Genomic DNA, 25454 nt, shown 5'->3' on the forward strand with positions numbered 1-25454 from the left:
TTTGGAAAACGGTTTTTGAAACTTCAGACAGATTTCTGGGCACAGACTAATAAGAATTGGTGGCACAAGTAAGTGGCAAAGATACCGCTGAACTGGCTCTCCTACCTTTGATCTCCCCAGCTCGGGCCCGTTTGTAGAGACCTTTTACATCTCTGCTTTCACAAATGTTTAGAGGCGCATCTACAAATATCTCAAAGAATGGCAGTCCTGCAGATTCATGGATTTTGCGGGCATTCTCACGATCCTGGAAAATAATTACCTTTAAGAATGTAAGAAGAGGGACTTCCCTGGTGGTGCAGTGGTTAAGAATCCGCCTGCCAATGCAGGGGACACAGGTTCGAGCCCTGGTCTGGGAAGACTCCACATGCCGCAGAGCAACTAAGCCCGTGCGCCACAACTACTGAGCCTGTGCCCTAGAGTCCATGAGCCACAACTACTGAGCCCACGTGCCACAACTACTGAAGCCCGCGTGCCTAGAGCCCACGCTCCCAACAAGAGAAGCCACCACAATGAGAAGCCCGTGCACCACAACAAAGAGTAGCCCCCGCTCACTGCAACTAGAGAAAACCCATGTGCAGTAACGAAGAACCAACGCAGCCAAAAATAAATTAAAAAGAAAAGAAAAAAAAAAAACTTGGCAAAAAAAAAAAAAAAGAATGTAAGAAGAGGTTTCATAGTGAAATTCTTCATCACAAAATACTGTGTGCTCTGGTGTTCCATGACCTTAAGATAACACTGGGGTTTGAGCTCTTCAGAGATGTCAGGAAACTAGCCCTTTAGAGAAACTCCAGAAATTTCACTCTAGTAAACAACTCTCCCAAGTACTTTCCAAAAAAAAAAAAGCAAACAAACAAACAAACGAAAATGGGAAAGAATCCCAACTAAAAGACAGGGCTGGCAATATGACAGCATTTCATTCAAAGGATGTGTTCAAAGTACATAGTGTCTTATATGTAATTCACAGAAATTTCCTGTTTTAAAACAAAAGGAGTAACTCTCCACCTCGTTGATTTCAACGTTAAACACACATTGATGCATTGGCGATGAACTGCTGTTTTCTTTAGTAAGCTAAAGCCTCTGACTTTCTGGAGAAATACTGGCTTAGCCAAAATGTTCGTTCGGGCTTTTTGGTTAAAACCCGAAGGAACTTTTCGGCCAACCCAATAAAATTACTGAGCTTTGGAATTTTTCTGGTTTAACTTTCTCTTCCTTTCAACTCTGGCCAAGTGTACCTTACCATTGTGAAAGTGGAAGGGTTTATGTCACCTGGTGCCCTGGCATCTGGAAATGAAGGAACTCTCTTTATGTAACCAATATTAAAGAGAGGAAATGAGGGAGTAAGTGGGGGAAGGAGAGCCAGTGGGGGAGACTGGAAGTATGACATTCCTCTGTCCTCCCCTCCGCTGGGTCCTCATCCTGGCAGCTTGAGAGCACTGGTGCTATGTGTGGCAATCGTGTGCACTGCCAAAGCATTTTACCTTTGCAAAAGGAGAAATGAAGCTGGTAATGCAGACCAGACCAGCGTCGGCAAACAGCCTGGCCACCTCAGCAATCCGGCGGATGTTTTCTTCTCTGTCCCAAGGAGAGAATCCAAGGTTTTTGTTGAGGCCATGACGGACGTTGTCCCCATCGAGGGAGTAGCAAGGGATGGCGTGGGAGACAAGATTCTCCTCCAGAGCAAAACTGATCGTTGTTTTTCCAGCACCAGAGAGACCTGTTCAGAATGGGCAAGACAGGACAGGCACTGTCTCTGACTGTTTAAGATTATAAATTGTGCTCTGATCCGAATTGTGAACTGATCCTAATTTTTACCTAATTCAAGCATAATTAAACCCTCCTTACAATCACTGGATTGCCCTCAAATCAAAACCATTCAAATCTAGAAAAAGCAAAGTTTACTACAAGTCAAGTACTAGCATTTCTTTCAAATCTTGAAAAAACTATTTGTCCCTTGTTAGGATTATAGCCTTTCAAAGCAAAAGGCGTTCATCAATAGGGAGACCTTGGCAGGCTGCATATGGTCCTTGGTGTGTTCTGCTTTTGGGATGGGCTGGGACCTGGGACCCTTTACCACAGTGCTCGCACCTGGACAAACGTCTCCTGGAGCAACAGAAAACAAAGAAACTATAAGGGACTAAAAATACCTGCACGCGGCCACAGTTGGGGCAAATTATAAACAGTAAGATACAAAAAGGCCAGAAACCAGCTGCCATTCCTGAGGTGCAGGCAGCAAAAGCAGGGTACTGCGCATGATTCCTGCACACAGCACCACCAAGAGGGTCAGCAGACCCCCTAAGCCACCGCTCCAGCCTGACCCCCCATCTGCCCCTACTCGCATCCCATTTAAGGAACCGGTTCGCCCCACCTTAGGAGTGAGCAAGGGCGATTGTTTCTTGTTTTCGCTCCCTCCTGCTGCAGCAGGGACCTCAATAAAGCCTTGCCTGAATCCCTTGTCTGGCCTCTTATCAATTTCTATTGATTAAGGAGTCCAAGGACCTGAGTTGGTAACACTTTGCCCGCAGTGTATTTTATAGACTAGAAAGTTGTGCATACAAATTCAGATGATGGCTTCTCTTGAAAGAAAATCAGAGGCTCTGGCAGTGGTGTCCTCATATCCCCTTATGAGAGCAATCAGCTGGAGTGGAGGGACAGCCAGCCCTTGGAGACTGGGAGGCCCACCTCCCTTGTAGATGCTGCTAGGCACCCATCTGACAAGAGAACCAACATATTGTCCTTTTGGTTTCAAGATTTTCCAAAATGATTCTCAAAACACAAAGACAGAGAACCACCCTGAGCTACGCTGTAGATGTAGTTAGAGCTGCCATATACTCTTAGGCGTCTGGAGTCTTTACATGAGAGTGGAGTTACAAGGTGCCTTTTACCACGGTTTCAAAGCACAGTGATTGGGAACACACACTATAATTTCTACATGAGGGAGAATGTAAGCAGAAAGGGAATGAGATGCTACTCGCCAAAATTACTTAAGAGCTCAAAATCTGAACCACCCTGGAAAAGGAGCCCTCTAAAAGTTCAGTTGTTCTAAAGATCTCTGAACCTGAAGAAAAATGCAGTGATGCCAAGCCACTGTCAAACAGCACCCAGAAGAGGAAGAGTCAGGACGGGGGCAGAAAAGAAAGTCAAGAAATTGTTAATACAGAGAAGACAGCAGGGGGAAAGAGGAAAAAGAAAAAGTAAGAGCAAAGAAGGGATGCAGGACAGAGAGACTTGGAAAGAAAGGTGATGTATGAAAGGTAAACAAGTATTTTCCATATTTTTAGTTATGTTTTAAAGTCATGCCCTTGGCTTTGACAGAGGATCATTAGAAGAAACGGCTACGTGAAGAATGTGTTGGCAATCTTTGTAAATCAAGCCATTGTCTGTTACATCTTTATGTAATTCAGTTGCATTTGGATAGAAATTCATGTGATAAATTCCTCTTAAAAGTTATGTCCACTTGTGGGGTAGGAGAAATGGGACTCCTGAATCTCTGGTACGTTCTCTTGCATCAGAAAATGAGAGAAACAATAGAAATTTCTAACACAGTTAGCTATTAAAATAGATCATTGGAATATTTATTTTAATACATTGAAGTAACACCAATTACATTTACTGAGAGTTTTACTAGGGACCAGGACTTGTGCTAAGTGCATATATGCTTTATTTCATTTTGTTCTACCTATACCTCTATGAGGCAGGTATTATCTTTATTCTCATTTTACAAATAAGGGAACCGAGGCTTAGAGAGGTTGGTTGGCTTGTCCAAAATCACACAGCTAATGTAGGTGAAGCCGGTACCCAACTCCAACTCTCTAGATTTCAAGTATTTGGTTTCTCCTGATTTGCCTGGTCAATATCCAATGTCTGTAATATGAGAATAAAAAAATAAACTAGGAAAAGATGACTTTTTGAGAGTAAGAAAAGACAGGAAGTATACCCTTGAGATTTTTTTTTTCTCTTCTATCTGTTCTTTTTGTCTTTCCAAGGGTGTTTTACATTAAGAAAAATGGACTTGGGCTTCCCTGGTGGCGCAGTGGTTGACAGTCCGCCTGCCAATGCAGGGGACACAGGTTCGTGCCCCAGTCCGGGCAGTTCCCACATGCCACGGAGCGGCTGGGCCCGTGAGCCATGGCCGCTGAGCCTGCGCGTCCAGAGCCTGTGCTCCGCAACGGGAAACGCCACAACAGTGAGAGGCCCGCCTACCGCAAAAAAAAAGAAAGAAAAATGGACTCTGTGGGTATGTCCTGATTCAAAATTTGGACAAGCACATGAAGGCAAAACATCTCATGAAGGCAAACACATAGCAAGAAGGAAACGTCTGGAGCATGCTGTTTTATTCACTGCTGCACGTCACATCTCTCAGAGGGAGCGGGGGAAACATATCAGGAATTGCGGCAGGTGAATCTGCCTTCTAGAACACAGCAGCCTCCCTGCCCTCTGTCCAGCCTCACCCTGGAAGCAGGGAAAGTTGTTCTTCCAGGGATGAATGAAAGCCGGAAACCAAGGGCAAGTGCCACAGGCACTAGGAAATAACTTGAAAGAGAAGAATGAGGCTGCTTTAGACAGGAATAGGAAAGGCTCAGAATAGCAAGAAAAGACGCAAGGCAGGTCCTCGCTTGTTGTGTTTTCTAGAACTATCTTCAGGTTAGAATAAATCAGCATTTGTCAGCAAACAGTAACACATGAGTTGATTTCATAACCTGGATAGACATATCTTTGCATCTGAGTTCATCTCCATATGAAATATTATGTCTACGAAATGAACCTGTTTTTTTCTTTTGAGTCCAGCCTATGTCGGACCTGCATTCCCAGGAATCAACTTCCTCTACCTTGTACTCAGAGTATAAGGTAACAGCCGAGGACTAATTCCAGTTCTGTCACTAACCCTTAGCTTTGACATTCTGGGGCTATATAAACACAAGAAAAGGGAGATTCATTTGGTCACCTCGGTGGGAATGAGTTCTTTTTTTATACACAAGGGACAATACTCAGCTACGCAGAAAACTTTAGTTTTGCTTCTTGCACAGATTTTAATTTTTTAAAATAAGTAAAATAGCCCCCTAGAATATTAAAACATCAGAAAAGAATAAAGAATCTCTCTAATGGACAGCCAAATGCTTGATGTCAAATTAGGAGAGCCCCGTTCATAACTGCCAGTAAATGTGTTTAGGCATGAAATTAAGAACTACAGAATTCCTTAGAGCTGAATGGGAATGTCATAATCAACTTGTCCCATCCTTTCCTGCCAAAGAGGTGAAAACAGAGAACTAGAGACATTCCATGACTTGATGGAAGTCCTATTTCTCACTGATGGGTAGAGTTAGGACTAACACCCAAGCTTTCTATCACAGCTCTCAGCCTCCTTCGAATGTTGAAATACACATGTAATATGTAGTGACACTATCTTCCTAAAAATTGTGTGTCACCATCAGTTTTCCATTAAAAAATATATAGATCTCAACACAGCATACCTGTCAGCCACACGGTACATCCTCGGAATCCACCCCTTGTTCCAACCACCTGCCCTCTCTTATTCCTGCTCACGTGATGCGCCTGATACACAACATTGGTGGATTTCTGCTGGGTCTCCTACAAAACAAGAGCAAGCACAGCATTCAATTAATAAAATAATAAATCTCATATGTATACATATAATAAAATAACAGATTACATAAATAGTCTTCCCTAACCGAAACTCCTTTTTTTATAATTGGCACACAGAGTAACATTAATTAACTCTACTAATTTAGAAACAGACACTGCCTTTAGCATACCCATCACTGCCCTTTGAAAGTATAATTTGAATGAGGCAATTATTGATGCAATGTAAAAGTTCTGGTTCCATGACATATTAAAATGTGTACCTTTAGGTAATGGTTAGGGGAATGTCTCTGTTTCAGTAAATGCATGCTCTTCCCAAGTCCCACGGGCATGAACTGAAAATAGCCCAAATACTCCAGCCGCTGAGGAAATAATAGGGTGAGGCTGGTTGAGCTCCTCTCTAGAGAGCTGGGAGAGGCTCCAATCACAGAACGAAGAGTTAGAGGCCATTATACCCCTCCTGTTCCCACCCAGACATAGACGTCAGCAACTTGAGAGTTTATCCCCAAAATAGGACTCCTTTCTCACAAGTACTAAAATCTGCTTCCACTTTCCCAAGGGTCAGTGTATGAACTTTTTAATCTTTCATAAAGGCCTGAAGAAATGGAAATGTACCAGTTATTAGTCTTGGAGGTTAACTCAAATCTCGAATGTATTTATTTTGGCTGTAATAAAATCAGCCCCCTGAGGGCACAGATTATCTGAGCCTGACCCTAAACTCTGACTGGAAGGTACATGTCTGATGAATAAAAAAAGGTAAAATGAGTCAATAAATACAGTTTGTGGTGGACATTAAAAAAAATAATATGTGAAGATGTGATCCAAAGGGGAAGGGGGTGGGTCAGGGGAAACCATAATGATGGTTAAATAAAAATAAAAAGGTTAAGAACTGCCCATGTGTGTCTTTGGTATGGTAATTAAATTTTTAATGACAGATGTAATCCAAGTTGCTGAACTGTAAAAATCTATGAAGCCTTTTAAACACTGTACATGTATACCCGCCAGAGCTAAAAAAAAAAAAAAAAATCTCCAATATTCTTTGAGCAAGACCCAGACAGTCTTAGAAAACTCTGGGTCACATGAGGGCAACTCTTACATTCTGGAGCAAATTAAATCACCTCTTTATGCCTTTCCTTTGGGAAAAAAAAAATCAAGGGGAATACAAATAGGACTGTTTGGAGGCTTATCTAGATAATGGATGGGAACATGCTCTGTAAATGGCCAAGTTCCCTACAAATGTGGACGCTGACAATGATTATTCAGTGTACAGCTGCAGCAGGAGAGCCACCTGGATTAGCACCAGGAAATCCACTTCAAGACCAAGGAGGAAGGAGCCCCCTGCTGGCCCTTGGGGGCTCAGAAAGGCAGTGCACACCCATGGGGTGGGCCTGCTAGTGAGGCACAGAGCCCAACTAAGGGGCCAGCTGGCAGGGAACAGCATTATCAGTGTCAGCGGGAACCAAGGGGTAGGTATTGAAAGCTGGGATCGGCTGGGTTAAGTTACCTAAAACTCTCCAAGGCTAGACGCTCTGATCATCCATCAATCAAACCTGGTCAGAACCCAAGACTTGGAAGGGGTCGGGATAGGAGACAGCAGGGGTGGCTTGCACGAGAGGACTCATAAAGGGAGACAAACGAGGCTAGTCCATGAGCTATTCTAGCCATGTTTTCCCAGAGTGAATAAATCCCCTGAAGGTATCCTGGGTCTTTTGTGCCAAGTACACTTTATGGCTCAAGGAAAACATTAAAAGTTTCTTTCTCTCCATTTCCTTGTTAATCCCTGCCATTAAATTCAAGAACACTGTGTGTGGATATCAGGCCCACAAGTCAGTTCATCCGTTCATTCATTGATTCTTTCAGTAAATGTTTATGTAAATGAGCTCCTACTAAGTGCCAGGGGCCATACTAGGCACTGGAAATATAATACTAAACAAAGCAGAATTCCTGGCAACATTTTAGGGGGAAATACAGACAAAAAGATCAAGTAACTGGGCCCCTCAGAGGAGAGTGTGGGTCTCAGACATATATCTCTCTACTGTATGAAGTGTATGGCTGTTAGCATAACTGAAGCCATCTTGGGCCGTTAACAGTCTCTCCTGCTCTTCTGCTGACCCTGCCAGGGACTGTAACGTAAAGTGAATCACTTCTCTGTCATCGAGGGCTTTGTAGTTAATACATATTGTTTAATAATCATTAGAACCTGGTGACCTCTCCTCTATGCCCTGTTAGTCCCTAATGACGAAAACCTTCACTGACGTATTCCTGATGCCCATGAAACTCATTACCCATTCGTAAGTCTTGACATAGAAAGGCACGTCCTGCTTCCAAGTACCTACCCCCATACTCTAGGTTAATATAAAATTGTCCCAATGGCCCCTCGGTGGCACGGAGTACAGTTGTGAATGCTTCTGGATTGTTGTGGACACAATCGTGATCCCATCCTGTGAGTAAGTTACCCCATAATAACTGATCCATTGATTATATGGAGTCGCCTGCCTCACTTTTTTCAGTCTCAAGATGCCTTCTTAGTTCAGTGGGCCTATGTGTTCCCTCCATCCTCTGACATGAAGATATATAAAGAATACCTGCAACTCAATAATAAAGAGACAACCCGCTTTATAAAAATGGGCAAAAGATTTGAACAGTCACTTCACAAAGGAAGATGCACAAATGGCCCATAAGCACATGAAGAAGGGCTCAATGTCACTAGTCATGAGAGAAATGCAAATTAAAACCAAAATGAGACACTACTGATAACATCTAAAGTCAGCAAGGATGGGCTCTCATAGGTTTTTGTTTGTTTTTCAATTTTAATTTAATTTTATTTTTATTTATTTACTTATTTTTGGTTGCATTGGGTCTTCGTTGCTGTGTGTGGGCTTTCTCTAGTTGCATCGAGCCGGGCCTACTCTTCGTTGTGGTGCGCGGGCTTCTCACTGCGGTGGCTTCCCTTGTTGCAAAGCACAGGCTCTAGGTGCGTGGGCTTCAGTTGTTGCAGCACGCCAGCTCAGTAGTTGTGGCTCACGGGCTCTAGAGCGCAGGCTCAGTAGTTGGTGGTGCACGGGCTTAGTTGCTCCGTGGCATGTGGGATCTTCCCGGACCAGGGCTAGAACCCATGTCCCCTGCATTGGCAGGTGGATTTTTAACCACTGCGCCACCAGGGAAGCCCATGTGCTCTCATATGTTGATAGTGGAGGTGTAAAGTGGTCCAACCATCTCAGAAAAAAACCTGGCAGTTTCTTGTAAAGCTGAACATTTACCTCCCTTAGGACTCAGCAATTGCATTCATAGACATTAACTCAAGAGAAATGAAAACTTATACCCACAAAAGGACTCGTACAAGAATATGATTAGCAACTTTTTTGGACAAAAACTGTAAATAACCAAGGGTCCATCAAATAGGAAAATAGACAACAACAACAAAACAAAACACCCAGATTATAGAATACTCTTCTAACGGAATACTAATCAGCAATAAAAAGGAATGAGCTACTGATATATGCAATGAGGATGATAATAAATGAAAACATTTTGCTGAGTCAAAGAAGTCTTACCCAAAAAAACTACATGTATTCCATTTATATGACATCCCCCATCAGGGAAAACTAATTTGCAAAGTCAGAACAGCAGTTGCCTCTGGGTGATGGCAATGCTGTACGTCCTGATAACGGTTTGAGGTACATAGGTGTTTGCATTTGCCAGAACTCAGGGAATGTACACTTAAGATGGGTATTTCGTTACATGTAAATTTTACCACATGCAAAAAAAGAACCATTAAAAAAAAAAACTAAGCAAATACGAAAATACCTAATAAGATTCAGATGGTGGGGGACTTCCCTGGTGGTGCAGTGGTTAAGAATCTACCTGCCATGCAGGGGACATGGGTTCGATCCCTGGTCTGGTAAGATCCCACATGCCGTGGAGCAACTAAGCCCATGCCCCACAACTACTAAGCCTGCACTCTAGAGCCCACGAGCCGCAACTAATGAGCTCGTGTGCCACAACTACTGAAGCCCGTGAGCCTAGAGCCTGTGCTCCGCAACAAGAGAAGCCACTGAAATGAGAAGCTCCCCACCCCCAGCAACTAGGGAAAGCCTGCAAGCAGCAACAAAGACCCAATGCAGCCTAAAAAATGAAAAAAGATTCAGATGGTGGAATGATATTGTTCAGCACAGCTGCGTTTGTGGAAGAGGGCTCGGATCCCATCACAGCGCGTTTGACTTAAGGGGCTGCTGCCCACCTGTGCACGTGAATGCCCACTGTTGCTTAATTTGTCCACAGAGATGGGTTTTTTTCCTCTCTTTTGGCTGTTCGTTCTCCCTAGAGGCTGAGATCCAGAATAAACTCCAGGCTTTGCTAGTCTTCTGTGGAAACTTTGTTATCATCTTGTTAATTGCCTCCCCAACAAGCACTTGGTTTTCCAAAAACATCAGAGTCCACAGGAAGGAACAACTCTCTTACAGTATGTAATAGTTAATCTCTGAACTTTTGGTTTTTATTAACTGCATCTTAATCATGGGTGTTTGTCCAGATTTTCTATCACTCCAACAATGTTTTAAACAAACAAATGAAATCTTTTCAGATGGCCAGGTACTGGGGCTTTTTTGTTTGTTTCGGGAAGATATTTTGCTTCTTATTTATCTCAAATTTACCCTTGATTTTCTCCAAAAGGCAAACAAATAAAATAGAAGCAGATGTTTTGAAGGATATTTGAACTGCAAAGGGGTGAGGCAGCCGAAAACTGTTCTTTTCCTTGTTGAAACCCTTCCTTCCTTCTTAAGAGTATATGGTGTTCTAAGCTTCGGAAAGAAAGTGGCTGTCAGAAAAAGGATTCTCTCTATGGAAAGCAAAGCACATGTTAAAGAACAAATGCCTCCCTGTGAGTAGCAAAGGAGCACAGAGACGTCCTCGGCACCTCGTCTAACACTGACACTTAACCGGAAGTGGCCCAGAAACCACAAAGTTGGTGGCATACTTCTATTCTGGGTTCCTAAGGGAAAAAAATGCAAAAATCCCTAGCTTCTTCCAGGTCACTGACCCAGAAAAACTCCCAGGAGTCACATGAGGATGGGTTTTGGCGTCAAGCAAATCGGGGTTTGAAACCCTCTTCCTAACCTACTTGCTCAGTGACCCTGGGCAAGTGATAAACATCGTCAATCCTCCATTTCCTGTTCTGTAAAATGGGGCTAAGAATAGTTTCCTCATAGGGCTGCTGAATGGATTAAATAATTTTCTATATAAAGTATCAAAGAAAATACATGACAAGGTAAGCTGTTGAGGCTTATGAGGCCCAGGAGGCATTAATCTACTCCGGAGACATCATGGTAGTTTGAGGCCTAAGTCACCCAGATTTAGAAGTGTTCTAAGGCTTAGGTCCACTCTAAGGAAAGTCTGGGGAGGTGTGGGGTGGGGGGGGTCATGATCAAGTCAGACAATGGATAGGAAAGCAATTTTGTAGGGATGAAGCACACACACACACACACACATGCACACGCACACACGCACAGGAGCAGAGGAGGATGTTGTTGCCGTTCTGATTATCATCTTCTTTGACTCAAAGCCCAGCCAGTAACATGCCTCTCCAAGGTGCACCAGTTTGAAGCCTCCTTGTTCTACCCACTCCACACTAACTGCTCTCCTGCTGGCTGTCTCAGTCATGAATGCTTAGTCACTGGCATGAGGATGGCCTTTGCCCCAGGTTAGCCTCATGAGCTAGTAAAGATGGGACTTGATCACCCAGCCCAGGGTTGCAGTGAGTATCTCTGCCAGATCTACCCCTCACTCCCATCGGAGATGCTTAAAGGGGAGTATGAAGGAGCTTCTGGAACTCAGGGTGGGATAGGCTAGGTCACGGCAGGCCTTGGTTTTGCATGACTAGAAGAAAAGATGCTACATGGGGAAAAGACTTCAGATGATTTCACGGCAGGGCGGGGCACCCTTGGAGCAAAATCAGAGCCTGTGCTACAGTGAGTAGGCTTATGAAAGAGAGGGCGCTGGAGGAATGAGGAAGCTGGAAAGCGCAGGTGAGTTTACGAGTTCCTCAGTGCTCAAAGGTTTTTGATGTGTGCCTAATGTCTTCAATCAAAAACAAGTAAGTGGGACTTCCCTGGTGGCGCAGTGATTAAGAATCCACCTGCCAATGCAGGGAACACGGGTTCGAGCCCTGATCCGAGAAGATCCCACATGCCGCGGAGCAACTAAGCCTGTGCACCACAACTACTAAGCCTGCGCTCTAGAGCCTGCGAGCCACAACTACTGAAGCCTGCATGCTCCACAACAAGAGAAGCCACCACAATGAGAAGTCCACGCGCCGTAACGAAGAGTATGCTCGCCACAACTAGAGAAAGCCTGCGGGCAACAACGAAGACCCAACGCAGCCAAAAATAAATTAATTAATTAAAATAAACAAACAAACAAGTAAGTGGATTTGAATTCCCTCTACATCCTCCTGCCTCCCCCTCAGTGCAAAGAAATCCACTTTCCTTCTCTAATGACAACTCTGCTGTTGCCTTTGAACTTGGCCTCACTGCTGTTGGGCTATGGTTTCATTGCTGTCTTGCTAATTAAAAGTGTCCCAAACCTCCCTGACCTCAGTGTGCAGTTTGAAGATTCATTTAAAGGTTTGCTTGCAGAAAGCAGCAACCTCAGTAATCACCCTCTCAGGCTCATGGTAGGAGCTTCACTCTCACAGGCATTATGTCACTTATTGTTCAAAGCCCGGGAGCTGAGGAAACTGTGCATTGTGACCCATTTGCAGATCCTCAAACTACCGGCTGAAGTCCCACACCTGCACGACACAGAACACACCGCCAGGCTTCCTGACTCCAAGTGCAGGTCTTACTCCTGCCCAGACAGAACTCCTTGTTTCCAGTCCCAGCTGTGGGACCTCTGTGTCACAGCTTCCTCATTGAGGACTAAATGATATCACGCATATCATGGCTTTTGATACTACATAAAAATGTAAATAATCAAAAGATCATTCTTACTTCATTTTCATTACTTAACCTGAGTAGCTTCAAATGTTTTACCATTACAAATATCTGTTTATATTTATTTCCTTTCAGAGTATTTCCTTGGGGTCTATAGCCCAAAGTGAAACAACTGAGTATGAAAAGTTATAAACTTTCGTTAAGTCTTATTATGTATTGCCAGTTCATTTTCCAGAAAGACAGAGCCAAGTTACCAGGCTACCACAATATACCTGTTTCTAAATATTCCAACTAACTTGTTATGTTTGCAGTTTTAATGTTTTTTCCCCCCTAGATTACTTCGTACCTATTTAGTTACTAGTAAGAATATGTATTTTTCCATGTTGTAAGTTACTTATGATATTTGTGTGTTTGTCTCTTTTGGTATTAAGTAAGGACAATCTAGGCAATGACCTCATCCACTTTTCAAAAATGTATTGTGGGCGGATTCCCTGGCAGTCCAGTGGTTAGGACTCTGAGCTTCCACTGCAGGGGGCATGGGTTCCATCCCTGGTTGGGGAACTAAGATCCTGTATGCTGTGTGGTGCAGCCAAAAGCATATTGGTACTTTTTTCTGTATTTTGTATAGTAAAAATTTTATTAATTATAATATACACTTTTTGTTCACTTTCCTTTTGATATACACTTTATTACATAGCACATATATTATATGTAATATGTTATATCATATTAAAAGGTATTTTAAGAATATATAAAAATATTCCTGTTGTCTTTGATGTCTTCCATTTGATCATTCATCATAGCTGAGCCAAATATGTTCTTTAGACCCCTATTTTGATATGATTAAACTATGATTAAACTATTCTATCTATTTGGATACATCTGACATTTTAATAATGTGTCATGTGCTTACATGGGTCAATTTTATTTCTTTTCCATCATTATTATCCAGTGATCTCAAAATATGTTATAATTCATTTCCCTATTACTTTGAAAATCTTTTAGTAGTTTGAATCTATTTGTAGAATTCTTATATATTTATAATTCTTATGTATTTATAAGTTATGTATTCTTACGTATTTCTACAGAATTTTTCTACTTTTAGTGTGGACACCTATGGTACTGATAGTTGTTGCTCTGTAATATGTTTTAAAATTCTGAAGATAAAAAGCTCTTTCTTGGGAATTCCCTGGCGGTCCAGTGGTTAGAACTGAGTGCTTTCACTGCCGGGGCCCGGGTTCGATCTCTGGTCAGGGAACTAAGATCCCGCCAAGTTATGTGGCAAAAAAAAAAAAAAAGCTCTTTCTTTAAAAATGTTTTTTTCAACTTTAGTTTAAAACACATTTTTCCATGGAAATAAAATTAGTCAAGTCTTGTTGAGAACATGCAACGCCTCACTATGATTTCCCCTGCTAGTCTCGCTAATTCTCAAAGAACCTCAACATCATAATACAGAAAAAGGAATCATTACCTAAAGATGTTCATAATAATATTATTTAAAATAGAAGCCATCAAAATTTCCATCAATTAAATAGCTTATGGCATATCCATATGCAGAATGTGCACATCTGTATTTACTGACCTCAGACTATATCATGCTGAACGCCCAAATGCGGAAACAGGTTACAGAGGAAATAACATTAATCCCATTCTAAATCATATATATCTATATGCCGGACCCAGTGAACCCAGGAGCCCGGGCGCCAACACCACCCCCTTGTCGCCCTCTTGACGCCCCCCAACGCCGCGGGGACAGAGAGAGGCCTGCACCACGAGGGGTACAATTGTTAGGAGTTGCCAATCGGGCAGGGAGCACACTGGGCAGACCAGGCAGGATCCCTGCTCTGGCCTGACATCATATTTGACGTAACAACCACGTTATGTCACCTCCCATTCACCGTGAGAAAAACACCACGCCAACTCCAAGAAAGGGGCATTCTACCAAATACCTGATCAGTACTCCTCCAAAGCGTGAAGGTCATCAAAAACAACGACAGTCTGAGAAGCTGTCACTGTCAAGAGGAGCTTAAGGAGACATGACAACTAAATGCAATGTGGGATGGGCTCCTGGAACAGAAAAAAATATTTGATAAAAATTAAGGAAATCTGAAAAAAGTATGTACTTCAGTTAATGATAATGTGTCTTCAGTTCCTTAATTGTAACAAATGTGTCACACTAAAGTTAGTAACAGTGTAACCTAAGTGCAGGATACATGGGAATTCTGTATCATCTTCTCAATTGTTTCCATAAATCTAAAACTGTTCTAAAAAATAAAGTCTATTTTTTAAGAGTGCATTTTTACAAGATTTGGCAATAAATAAAATACTTTATAATCACCTTGGCTTCTGCACTGCTGGATTCTTTATCTTCCTGATCATATTTCTTAAAATCACTGACTCTATTATTTTACTTCTAATTTAAGGATTAAAATTACTTGGAGTTATTTGAGAAATCCTTTTATAAGCACACCATGGAGTAAAGAGGAAGGACAGAAAGATAAATAGATAAGACATTGATAAGAGTTAAACACATAGATAAGTTGTGACATACCCACATTGTTTATGGCGACATTCTAAAATATTACAAGAAAGAAAGATTTTGGTTTTAGAGGAAACTGGTGAAACCTAGCAGTGCCCTCTTCTGAGCCCCTTTTGTCCCTCCAAAATGGAGGTGAATTAATTCTCTTTCAGCCTCTTTCAGCCCTCCTTATGTCCCCAAACCTCCTGTTATGACACATGCAGCCCTTAATCTTCCATATGGAGGGATGTGAGTAAATAACATAAAAAAGGAGGAGGAAAAAGGAGATCTGAAACTCCTTAGGGGAGAAAAAAAACCCCTCAAAATGGCTGTTTTTTGCTTCAGAAGCAGGAAAGTGGAAGTGAAGCTATTAGATGAAGTTTATTGCAGGGTAAAAGAGTTAATATTTTTGGACCAAAGAATCCGGAAGTTGCAACTGTCCTAGAGTGGACTCAGGATGGAGAAATATGTGGCTGGAAGTTGGGGGTGTATGTGTGTGGAGTTCCTTCTCAGGACCCCCAGGAGAGGGGTTCACACACCCACAGATGCTCACAAATCTTCACACCTGGACCCAAAAGCCTCCTTCAGCGATTTGGGTGGGGACAGCTCACACCTGCACTGAGAAGCAGGTGGAAAGATGGTGAGTGAGGACAGGGGAAGTTTAGATTCCATGGTTATACCGGGGGTAGCAATATTCCTGGCACATTAGACTGACAGTTTTAAAAAACCATTTCCTGATGGAGAAAGGTTCTTTTTTTTTTTTTTTTGCGGTACGCGGGCCTCTCACAGTTGTGGCCTCTCCCGTTGCGGAGCACAGGCTCCGGACGCGCAGGCTCAGCGGCCATGGCTCACGGGTGCAGACGCTCCGCGGCATGTGGGATCTTCCCGGACCGGGGCACGAACCCGTGTCCCCTGCCTCGGCAGGCGGACTCTCAACCACTGCGCCACCAGGGAAGCCTGAGAAAGGTTCTTGATGAAACTTTTCCAAGGCCTGCATAATTCATTTCCAAGCTAATCTCTGGAATATGACTTGTTCTTAAAATGACTCTGAGGGCTTATAGGAGCCACTGCTCTCATTCCTCTCTAATTATGTATCATCCATCTACAGGTCCTGTTTTTCTTCATAGTATCTATCTCTCATATAAGGATCTTACTTCCAGTTTCCACTGTTCACACCCTGACCTAGACCCTTACCATGACTTCCACTTTAGTGCTCAGGCCTATTTCCCCATTACGTGGTGAGCAGGCTTCCAGATGGTCTTCAGTCTTAGTCCAGAACCAGCGGCCTCATCTGTGTCACCCTCTCCAACAGAACTTGCTCCAGGTCCTCCTGGCTTGCTTCTCATATATAATCACATTTCACTCCTCAGCCCTCCGGATGCTATGAACTCCTTCTCCAGCTCTGACCTTTGCTTGTCTTCTTGACCATAATTTGGAGTCTCCTCTTGGCTGGACTGCCCTCCACTGCCATGAATAACTATCCCCGTGGCTTGGCCCGGCTTTTTGTTTTGTTTTTTTTTGGCGGTATGCGGACCTCTCACTGCTGTGGCCTCTCCCGTTGCGGAGCACAGGCTCCGGACGCGCAGGCTCAGCGGCCATGGCTCACGGGCCCAGCCGCTCCGCGGCATGTGGGATCTTCCCGGACCGGGGCACGAACCCGTGTCCCCTGCATCGGCAGGCGGACTCTCAACCACTGCGCCACCAGGGAAGCCCTGGCCCGGCTTTTTGAACCTTATTCCTCAGCACTGTCCCCCGTGAATCTTGCTCGTCCTGGTCTCCCCAAGGTTGTAAAGCATTCATCACATCCATCCCTTGGCTCAGAACCCCTTTAATAATCTTTAGTTCTCTCACTTCCTCTTCCAACTGACAATCAGACAAATTTTCTAAAACGCCTTTTAATCATGTTATTTTTGTACGCAAAACTTTCAATGGTTCCCCATTGAATGAAGTCCTTACACAGAATAAAGTCCTAATTCTTAGATTGGAATTTAAGGCCCTTCATTTGCAGGCTCCAGCGACCATTTCGATAACCTTTTCTACTCTCGGCTGCAGAACTTCTATTCCAAGCAGGAGGTTTTGAACACAGCTCATTCTGGCTTTGCACCTTTTCTCATTCAGCCCATCCTATCTGGAAGAATCTCTTCATACCCTCCACCTAACCACACACTGCCTGTTCTTCAAGCAGCACAGGGTGTTTCCTGGTGGCCTATTGGTTAGGATCCTGGGCTTTCATTGCCATGGCCCGGGTTCAACCCCAGGTCAGGGAACTGAGATCCTGGAAGCCGCATGGTGTGGCCAAAATAAACAAGCAGCACAAACCCCGTGTTCAAAATACCTTCCTTGATGCCTCTCTGCTGAACTCCTGTCCCCATTAGATCCTGGATATTTTAGACTTATATCTAATGTTTTATAGACTTAGAGACTTGTATTTTAGACTTCACTGTCAACCCTACATGGTGGGGGCCGTAGCTTATACAGCTTTGATTTCCCAACAGGGCCCAGCTAAGAGGAAATAATATAGATTTTGAGGCTGGACAGTTTAGAGTCAATTCAACTTCTGACTCCACTAAAACCTTGAATGAGTTAAGTCTAACCTCTCTAAGTCTCCCCAAATTGTGGGATTATAATTCTTGTTAACTGCTGCAAGGATTAAAAAGAGCAAGCAAATGTGACATAGCTGGACTTCATTAAGTATTCAGTAAACACTTGTTGAATGAATAATAGAAGTTTAATAAATATTTTGCTGGCTGATTGACAGATGTGGATATCCTTAAACAAACTCTGGTCCTCATCCGCACATACGCTTTAGTATCACTACTCAATAAAATGACATATTCTAAACTGTGGTTACAGCCACCTTTATGGCTAAGAAGATTACCCCCTTCTTTTTTTTTTTAATAGATCTTTACCGGAGTATAATTGCTTCACGATACTGTGTTAGTTTCTGTCGTACACCAAAGTGAATCAGCCATATGCATACACATGTCCCCATATCCTCTCCCTCTTGAGCCTCCCTCCCACCCTCTCTATCCCACCCCTCTAGGTCATCACAAAGCACCGAGCTGATTTCCCTGTGCTCTGCAGCTGCTTCCCACTAGCTATCTATTTTACATTCGGTAGTGTATATATGTCGATGCTACTCTCACTTCACCCCAGCTTCTCCCTCCCACTCCGTATCGTCAAGTCAATTCTCTATGTCTACATCTTTATTCCTGCCCTGCAACTAGGTTCATCAGTACCATTTTTTTTTTTTAGATTCCATATATATGCATTAGCATACAGTATTTGTTTTTCTCCTTCTGACTTACTTCACTCTGTATGACAGACTCTAGGTCCCTCCACCTCACTACAAATAATTCAATTTCATTCCTTTTTATGGCTGAGTAATATTCCGTTGTATATATGTGCCACATCTTCTTTATCCATTCATCTGTCGATGGACACTTAGGTTGGTTCCATGTCCTGGCTATTGTAAATAGTGCTGCAATGAACATTGTGGTACATGTCTCTTTCTGAATTATGGTTTTCTCAGGGTATATGCCCAATAGTGGGATTGCCAGGTCATATGGTAGTTCTATTTTTAGTTTTTTAAGGAACCTCCATACTGTTTCCCATAGTGGCTGTATCAATTTATATTCCCACCAACAGTGCAGGAGGGTTCCCTTTTCTCCACACCCTTTCCAGCATTTATTGTTTCTAGATTTTTTGATAATGGCCATTCTGACTGGTGTGAGGTGATACCTCATTGTGGTTTTGATTTGCAGTTCTCTAATAATTAGTGATGTTGAGCATCTTTTCATGCGCCTCTTGGCCATCTGTATGTCTTCCTTGGTGAAATGTCTGTTTAGGTCTTCTGCCCATTTTTTAATTGGATTTTTTTTTTTTTTGATATTGAGCACCATGAGCTGTTTGTATATTTTGGAGATTAACCCTTTGTCTGTTGTTTCATTTGCAAATATTTTCTCCCATTCTGAAGGTTGTCTTTTTGTCTTGTTTATGGTTTCCTTTGCTGTGCAAAAGCTTTTAAGTTTAATTAAGTCCCATTTGTTTATTTTTGTTTTTATTTCCATTACTGTAGGAGGTGGGTCAAAAAAGATCTTGCTGTGGTTTATGTCAGAGTGTTTTTCCTATGTTTTCCTCTAAGAGTTTTATAGTGGCCGGTCTTAATTTAGGTCTTTAATCCATTTGGAGTTTATTTTTGTGTATGGTGTTAGGTAGTGTTTTAATTTCATTCTTTTACATGTAGCTGTCCAGTTTTCCTAGCACCACTTATTGAAGAGGCTGTCTTTTCTCCATTGTATGTTCTTGCCTCCTTTGTCGTAAATTAGGTGACCATATGTGCATGGGTTTATCTCTGGGCATTCTATCCTGTACCATTGATTTACATTTCTGTTTTTGTGCCAGTACTGTACTGTCTTCATTACTGTAGCTTTGTAGTATAGTCAGAAGTCAGGTAGCCTGATTCCTCCAACACCATTTTTCTTTCTCAAGATTGCTTTGGCTATTCAGTGTCTTTTGTGTTTCCATATGAATTGTAAGATTTTTTGTTCTAATTCTGTGAAGAATGCCATTCGTAGTTTGATAGGGATTGCACTGAATCTGTAGATTGCTTTGGGTAGTACAGTCATTTTCACAGTATTGATTCTTCTCCATCTGTTTATGTCATCTTTGATTCCTTTCATCAGTGTTTTATAGTTTTCTGAGTACAAGTCTTTCACTTCCTTAGGCAGGTTTATTCCTGGGTATTTTATTCTTTTTGTTGCGATGGTAAATGGGATTGTTTCCTTAACTTCTCTTTCAGATTTTTCATCATTAGTGTATAGGAATGCCAGAGATTTCTGTGCATTAATTTTGTATCCTGCAGAAGGTTACCCCCTTCTTAAAGTGAGACCTGCCATGTCCTAAGTCTTCTCACAGCCATCACTACAGAAAACAGCCAAAGCAGTCCAAACCTTATAATAAACAGAACTCCCATTCACAAATGCATTTGTAAAATATTCTTTGAAATTTGCATCAAGGAACTGTGTATAACAATTTGTGATTGTAGTTCTGGTGAGTTTCCCATATTCTTTAAGAATCAATTAAGCTGATGGGACCTAACATATTTCAGTTAGTGCTGAAATCTAAGTCATTAACACTTAAATCCAATAGAATACAGAACTGGACACTTATTTAATGCATTGCTTGAATAAGTTAAATGAACCACATCCTCTGTGAGCACATCCTCACATGGATTATTTCACTGTTTTTTCCTTCACAAATATAACATAAACAACCCAGAGACAGGCAACTAAAATGTATATTATTGTGAACTAAAAGAGCCCATCAGCTTGAAATGGCCTGAAATCACCATTATGAAAAGTTTACATCAAAAGGCTGTTATATGGAAACATTGTTTACTCTCTGTTCAAAAAAAATCAGATTAAAAATTCATCTGCTACATTGCCTATATTCTTGGTTCACAGTGAGGCAGATTCCTAAGGATAAGAAAGGTCACTTAAACCCATCAAGCTCTGGAGTAAACCGACTCATAGAACGCTCGTGTGGTCATATCTGCCCAGCTCAAAGACTTCTTTTTATGTGTAATATTTTCATGATGCAATTAAGAGAACTCAGGAAAAGGAAATAAGATCAGAAGGCAGTCTTCCATTTGATCATTAAGAACGGACCCAGAAACAAAGACCTACTTATAGCACAGGGAAGTATACTCACCTATATGGGAAAAGAATCTGAAAAAGATTATATATATCACTTTGCTGTACCCCTGAAACTAACACAACATTGTAAATCAACTATACTTCAATTAAAAAAAAAAAAAGAGTGGACCCAGAGAAGGCTTCTGCCTCTGTAAAGAAGCACAAAGCAAAGGGCAATTGTGAAAGAACCAGATTAATGCCTTTCTCAAGACTCACTGTCATTATTAGGAGTAAAGGGCTCTAATCCATTGCAATATGACTTCTGTGCCCCGCAGTAGGTTCAAACAGATTAAATTACTGCATGTAAATTGTTTAAAACAGCGCCTAATCAGTAATCACCATAACGATCGGCACTGACAAGATCTTCAGTGTTCATCTGACTTGATCTCTTTCCCCTGCATACTCTACTTAGTGAGTCTGCCTGGGCACAGCTACAGACTCAGCCTCCCCAACTACTCTCCCCAGACATCGCTGCTTGTACTGCATTGACCCAAGTGCAACCAATGCACGGGCTGAATCAGTGAGGTTCTCTTAAGAATTTAAGCTATACAAAACACCCAGTCAGTTACCTACTCAGTCCTTAGATTGGAGATTCATGTAGAACCTGTACTAGAGTTGCCAAATCAAGGCACTGGGAGCAGAAACTGAGAGGCCACGAATCCGTAAAACAATGTCTCCCTTCCATTTTATCCCACTGACCACTCTTTTCTGGAAAACTCCCTCTTTCCTTAGCTTCCAAGATATTATTCTATCCCTGTGCCTTTCTGCCTTCTCACATCTCCTCCAGAGGCTCCTTCACACACGCCTCCTCCGCATCCCTTAGATATCAGGGTTCTTCTCCAGCGCCCTTCCACTCTTCCCCTACACATCCCTTAGTGACTCTCACCTGTTCCCAAGGCTTTGTCTACTATTAATATGTATGGAGTGCAAAATCTCTATCTTCAAATATCAATATCTATCTATATTTATTTATTTATTTATTTTTTGCGGTACGCGGGCCTCTCACTGCTGTGGCCTCTCCCGTTGCGGAGCACTGGCTCCGGATGCGCAGGCTCAGCGGCCATGGCTCACGGGCCCAGCCGCTCCGTGGCATGTGGGATCCTCCCGGACCAGGGCACGAACCCGTGTCCCCTGCATCAGCAGGTGGACTCTCAACCACTGCGCCACCAGGGAAGCCCCAAATATCAATATTTAAATGCCTAGCAGGTATAGTCACCCAGAGCCACTGAAACTCAGCATCGACAAGAAGTCATTTTCTTGTCATCACCCCTTACTCCTCTTCCCATATTCCTCATCATTTGTAATGGCCCACAAATCTATCTATTATTTAAGCTAGGAGACATCCTACTGCACCCTCCCTCATTAAAAAAAAAATCAATCTATCACTGAGTCCTGTCAATTTTAGCTAAGAGATACCTCTCGAATCATCTCACTGTTGTTAGCTAATCACTCACGAGAACCTCCCTGACAGCCTTCAAACTGGACTCCTCATCTCTCTCAAGCTATTCTCTCCTTTGCCACCAGAGTAAAATTCTCTTGCTTAAAATCCTTTGGCTTCTATGGTAAAGTCCAGAGACGTCAATTTGGTGCCATGACCTCCTTTTCCAGCTTTATCTACTGCCCTTCGTGGCCTTGAACCCCATGCACCAGTCCAGAACAAGCCCCCACCACGCCGTTCTTCTGTGCTTTCACCCACATTTTCCTTGCTTGGAGTGCCCTTCTCTCGATTTGTCTCTTACTCACTCACGAAGGTGTGGCGTAAACATTGCTGTGAGCCTTTGGCTAATTTCCCCACCTACAGACAGACTTAGCTTCTTCCTCTGACCCCACAGTATCCTGTTTCTACTGATAGTTCATTTCCCAAACTTACTTAAGACTCTGATGTAAGACTCTGAGAGGGTATTTGTTAAAAACACAGATTCCCAGGACTCTCCCCAAGAGATTCTGATTCATTTGGTCTGGGGTAGGGCCCAGGAACCTGTAGTTGTTTCGAAAGTGCCTCAGGTGACTTTAATGCTCAGGCAAATCTAGGAGACACTAACGATACTAGAGAACTTATGTTAATTATGGTCACAGTAGTCCCCCCTGATTTGCAGGGAATACATTCCAAGACCCCCAGTGAATGCCTGAAACAGCAGATAGTACTGAACCCTACACATACTATGTGTTTTCCTATATTAATTGGCAGGTAGCTTATACTGCATGGACATGCTGGACAAAGGAATGACTCACATCCTAGACGGGACGGAACGGGACAGTGGAAGATTTTACCATGCTACTCAGAACAGTGCACGGTTTAAAACTCGTAACTTGTTTATTTCTGGAATTTTCCATGTAATATTTTCACACGATGGTTCAACTCGGGAAACTGAAACTGCGGAAAGTGAAACAGCGGATAAGGAGGGACTATTGTATTTACTGACATGTCTGTCCACTTCACCAGATTGGGAACTTGCCAGTCTGCTCTATCCACATTTGTCTTGGAATCCATGTACCTAGAATATCATAGGAGTTTAGAATTTACTGAATGAATGTTAAGTATGTTTACTCAAACTAATTTTTCATTCCCAGGATAGTTCACAAAATTTGATTCGTTATTCAAATGTGTATTATGGGCGAAGGTAGAGGGCCAGGGGCTGAGATAGACTTGGAAGAACATGGCTGCGCAGGTGGTAAGATTGGGTGATAAGAATGTCAAACATTTTTTCAAAATCTTGGCTGAGTTACAGATTTGGAGGCAGCCAAACCTGTTAGTATTGTCTGATGAATTTAACAATATGAATAAAACTCACAGTGCAGAAAGACAGACACTCTTGCTCCCACCCTCAACTGGATGTATATTCCCTTAAAGAAGCAGAACGGCATAAAGGTTAACATGGGTTCCACGTCAGAGTGACTGGTAGGGCCTCCTGGTTCTTCTGGTGCCAGCTGCGTGCCCTTGAGCAAATTACTTAACCATTCCATTCCTTCTTTTGTAGAATTGTTTTCATAACATTTTCTGCCTTAGTGAAGTTGTATGAGGATTAAATAAGAAAATGTACATAAAACAGCACAGGGCCTGGCCAGTAGTTAAGCCCTCACTAAATGTTAGCTAAAATGAGACAAATAGTTGTTACTAATGATAATTAAAATAGTTCACTTACTAGTAAAATAATTATAATAATAATTAAGTGGATGATGATACTTCAAATTATGAAGACTGCCCCAGTGCTTCCCTCTGTTCAGTCTTCCCTGAAACATGTAGTGTAGAAAGAAATATGATTTCCCTCAAAACTCCAGGGCATTCTCCTTCACTTTCCAGCTGTGAAACCTCCTCATGCCCTGCTCTTTCGAACTCAGCACAGAGCAAACCATGCATGGCCATCTTATCTAGGTGCAGAATGCGCAGCTGTGTCTATTGACAGAAGCATAGACAAAAACAGTGCCAGGAATCAGTCCCTTACCTGTCACAGAAACCTTAGAGTTTCTAAAGCTGCACCTGAGCTTCACAAAACACAGCAGACTATGGCTTGTCTCTGCGTGTCTATTTCACAGATGGCAAAACTGAGGTTCAAAACTGTGAGGTTCAAAGTGTTTTACCCAAGGTCATAACAGCTGGTCACTCAGGGTCTCAAATCCAAGTCTTCTTATTCCAAGTCGAGCAATCTTTGGGGATCTTAAAAGCACAGTTTAGAAATAAGACCACAGGGGGCAAATAAGTTGTTGGAAGTTACCATGGCTTCTTGGTAAAGATGTGTTTGGGGCTGGCTGACAAAGCACGAGAATGCATAAATGCTGCCTAGAAGAAGCCTTCCCTACCCCACACCCCAGAGGATACAGTCTGGGCTCTAGAAGATGTGCGTCTTGCTTATCTCATTACATATAGTCCTGACCTCCACTCCTTTCTACTTAGATCTGGCTCCTAGAAATCACCTGGGCCCTTCCCCAGATCCATTCCTGGGCTCCCTCCTCTGCAGGGAGTTTGTTCATTCTAAGACTTAGAAATCACCTTTGCTCCCCTGGTTTGACTCCTTCCCACCTGCCAGCTCTGACACAGTTCAGTGATCAGCCCTCCTCCGTGGCACCTCCTGCGTCTTTTCCTCTCATCGCTCACACTCTCCATTTTCATACTCTACACACAGGTGTCAGTCTGAATCCCTGAAGTTCCCCTCAGAGTTTAAGCTGTCTCTTGCTTCTGGGCCGATGCAATGCCATACTCTTTTTTATTATTTAGTTGTTAAATAAGTAATAGCTACATGACTCACAAACTTTCAATATATACATACAAAAAGGTATACAGAAGAGTCTTGCTTTCACGCCCATCACCCATTTGCCCCATCTCCACCCTCCCTACCTCTGAAAATGTGTAAGCACTTTTATTAGTTTCTTGTATATCCTGTCAGTTTATTTATACAAATAGAAGTAAATTTTAAAACATGTATACACTATTTGTTTAACCCTTCTTTCCACACTATTACACACCTTGCTGTTTCAGATCTATGTTGGCAGATCTTTCCACATCGATGCAGAGAGTTTTCTTATTCATTTTATGCCTGCATATTGTTCCATTGTATGGATATACCATAATTTATTTAACTAGCTCCCTTTTAATAGAAATTTCAAAGGCTTCCAACTTTGTACCACTACAAACAATGCAATAATGAATTACCTTGATTTCTCACTTGTGAATATATGTCTATGAGAGTAATTCTTAGAAGTGAGATTACTAGGTCA

At 42.4% G+C, this 25454-nt stretch overlaps 1 protein-coding gene across 6 annotated transcripts in view; it reads right to left on the reverse strand.

The window, feature by feature from the left end:
• The window catches only part of PAPSS2 (3'-phosphoadenosine 5'-phosphosulfate synthase 2), a 79698-nt gene that overhangs the window by 23334 nt on the left and 30910 nt on the right, over window positions 1-25454 (reverse strand). For 3 of the 6 annotated variants that reach the window (XM_067710105.1, XM_067710109.1, XM_067710108.1), the window contains exons 2-5: window positions 14477-14594; window positions 5469-5586; window positions 1479-1714; window positions 106-259 (exon numbers count right to left, since the gene is read on the reverse strand). In XM_067710105.1, the coding sequence (XP_067566206.1) occupies window positions 106-259; window positions 1479-1714; window positions 5469-5586; window positions 14477-14509 (541 nt within the window). In that variant the 5' untranslated portion in view covers window positions 14510-14594. The remainder of the gene's footprint in view (window positions 1-105; window positions 260-1478; window positions 1715-5468; window positions 5587-14476; window positions 14595-25454) is intronic. The other 3 variants (XM_067710107.1, XM_067710110.1, XM_067710106.1) reach the window with 2 other exon arrangements.

This window comes from Pseudorca crassidens, chromosome 16 (assembly GCF_039906515.1).
Source record: "Pseudorca crassidens isolate mPseCra1 chromosome 16, mPseCra1.hap1, whole genome shotgun sequence".
Lineage (NCBI taxonomy): Eukaryota > Metazoa > Chordata > Mammalia > Artiodactyla > Delphinidae > Pseudorca > Pseudorca crassidens.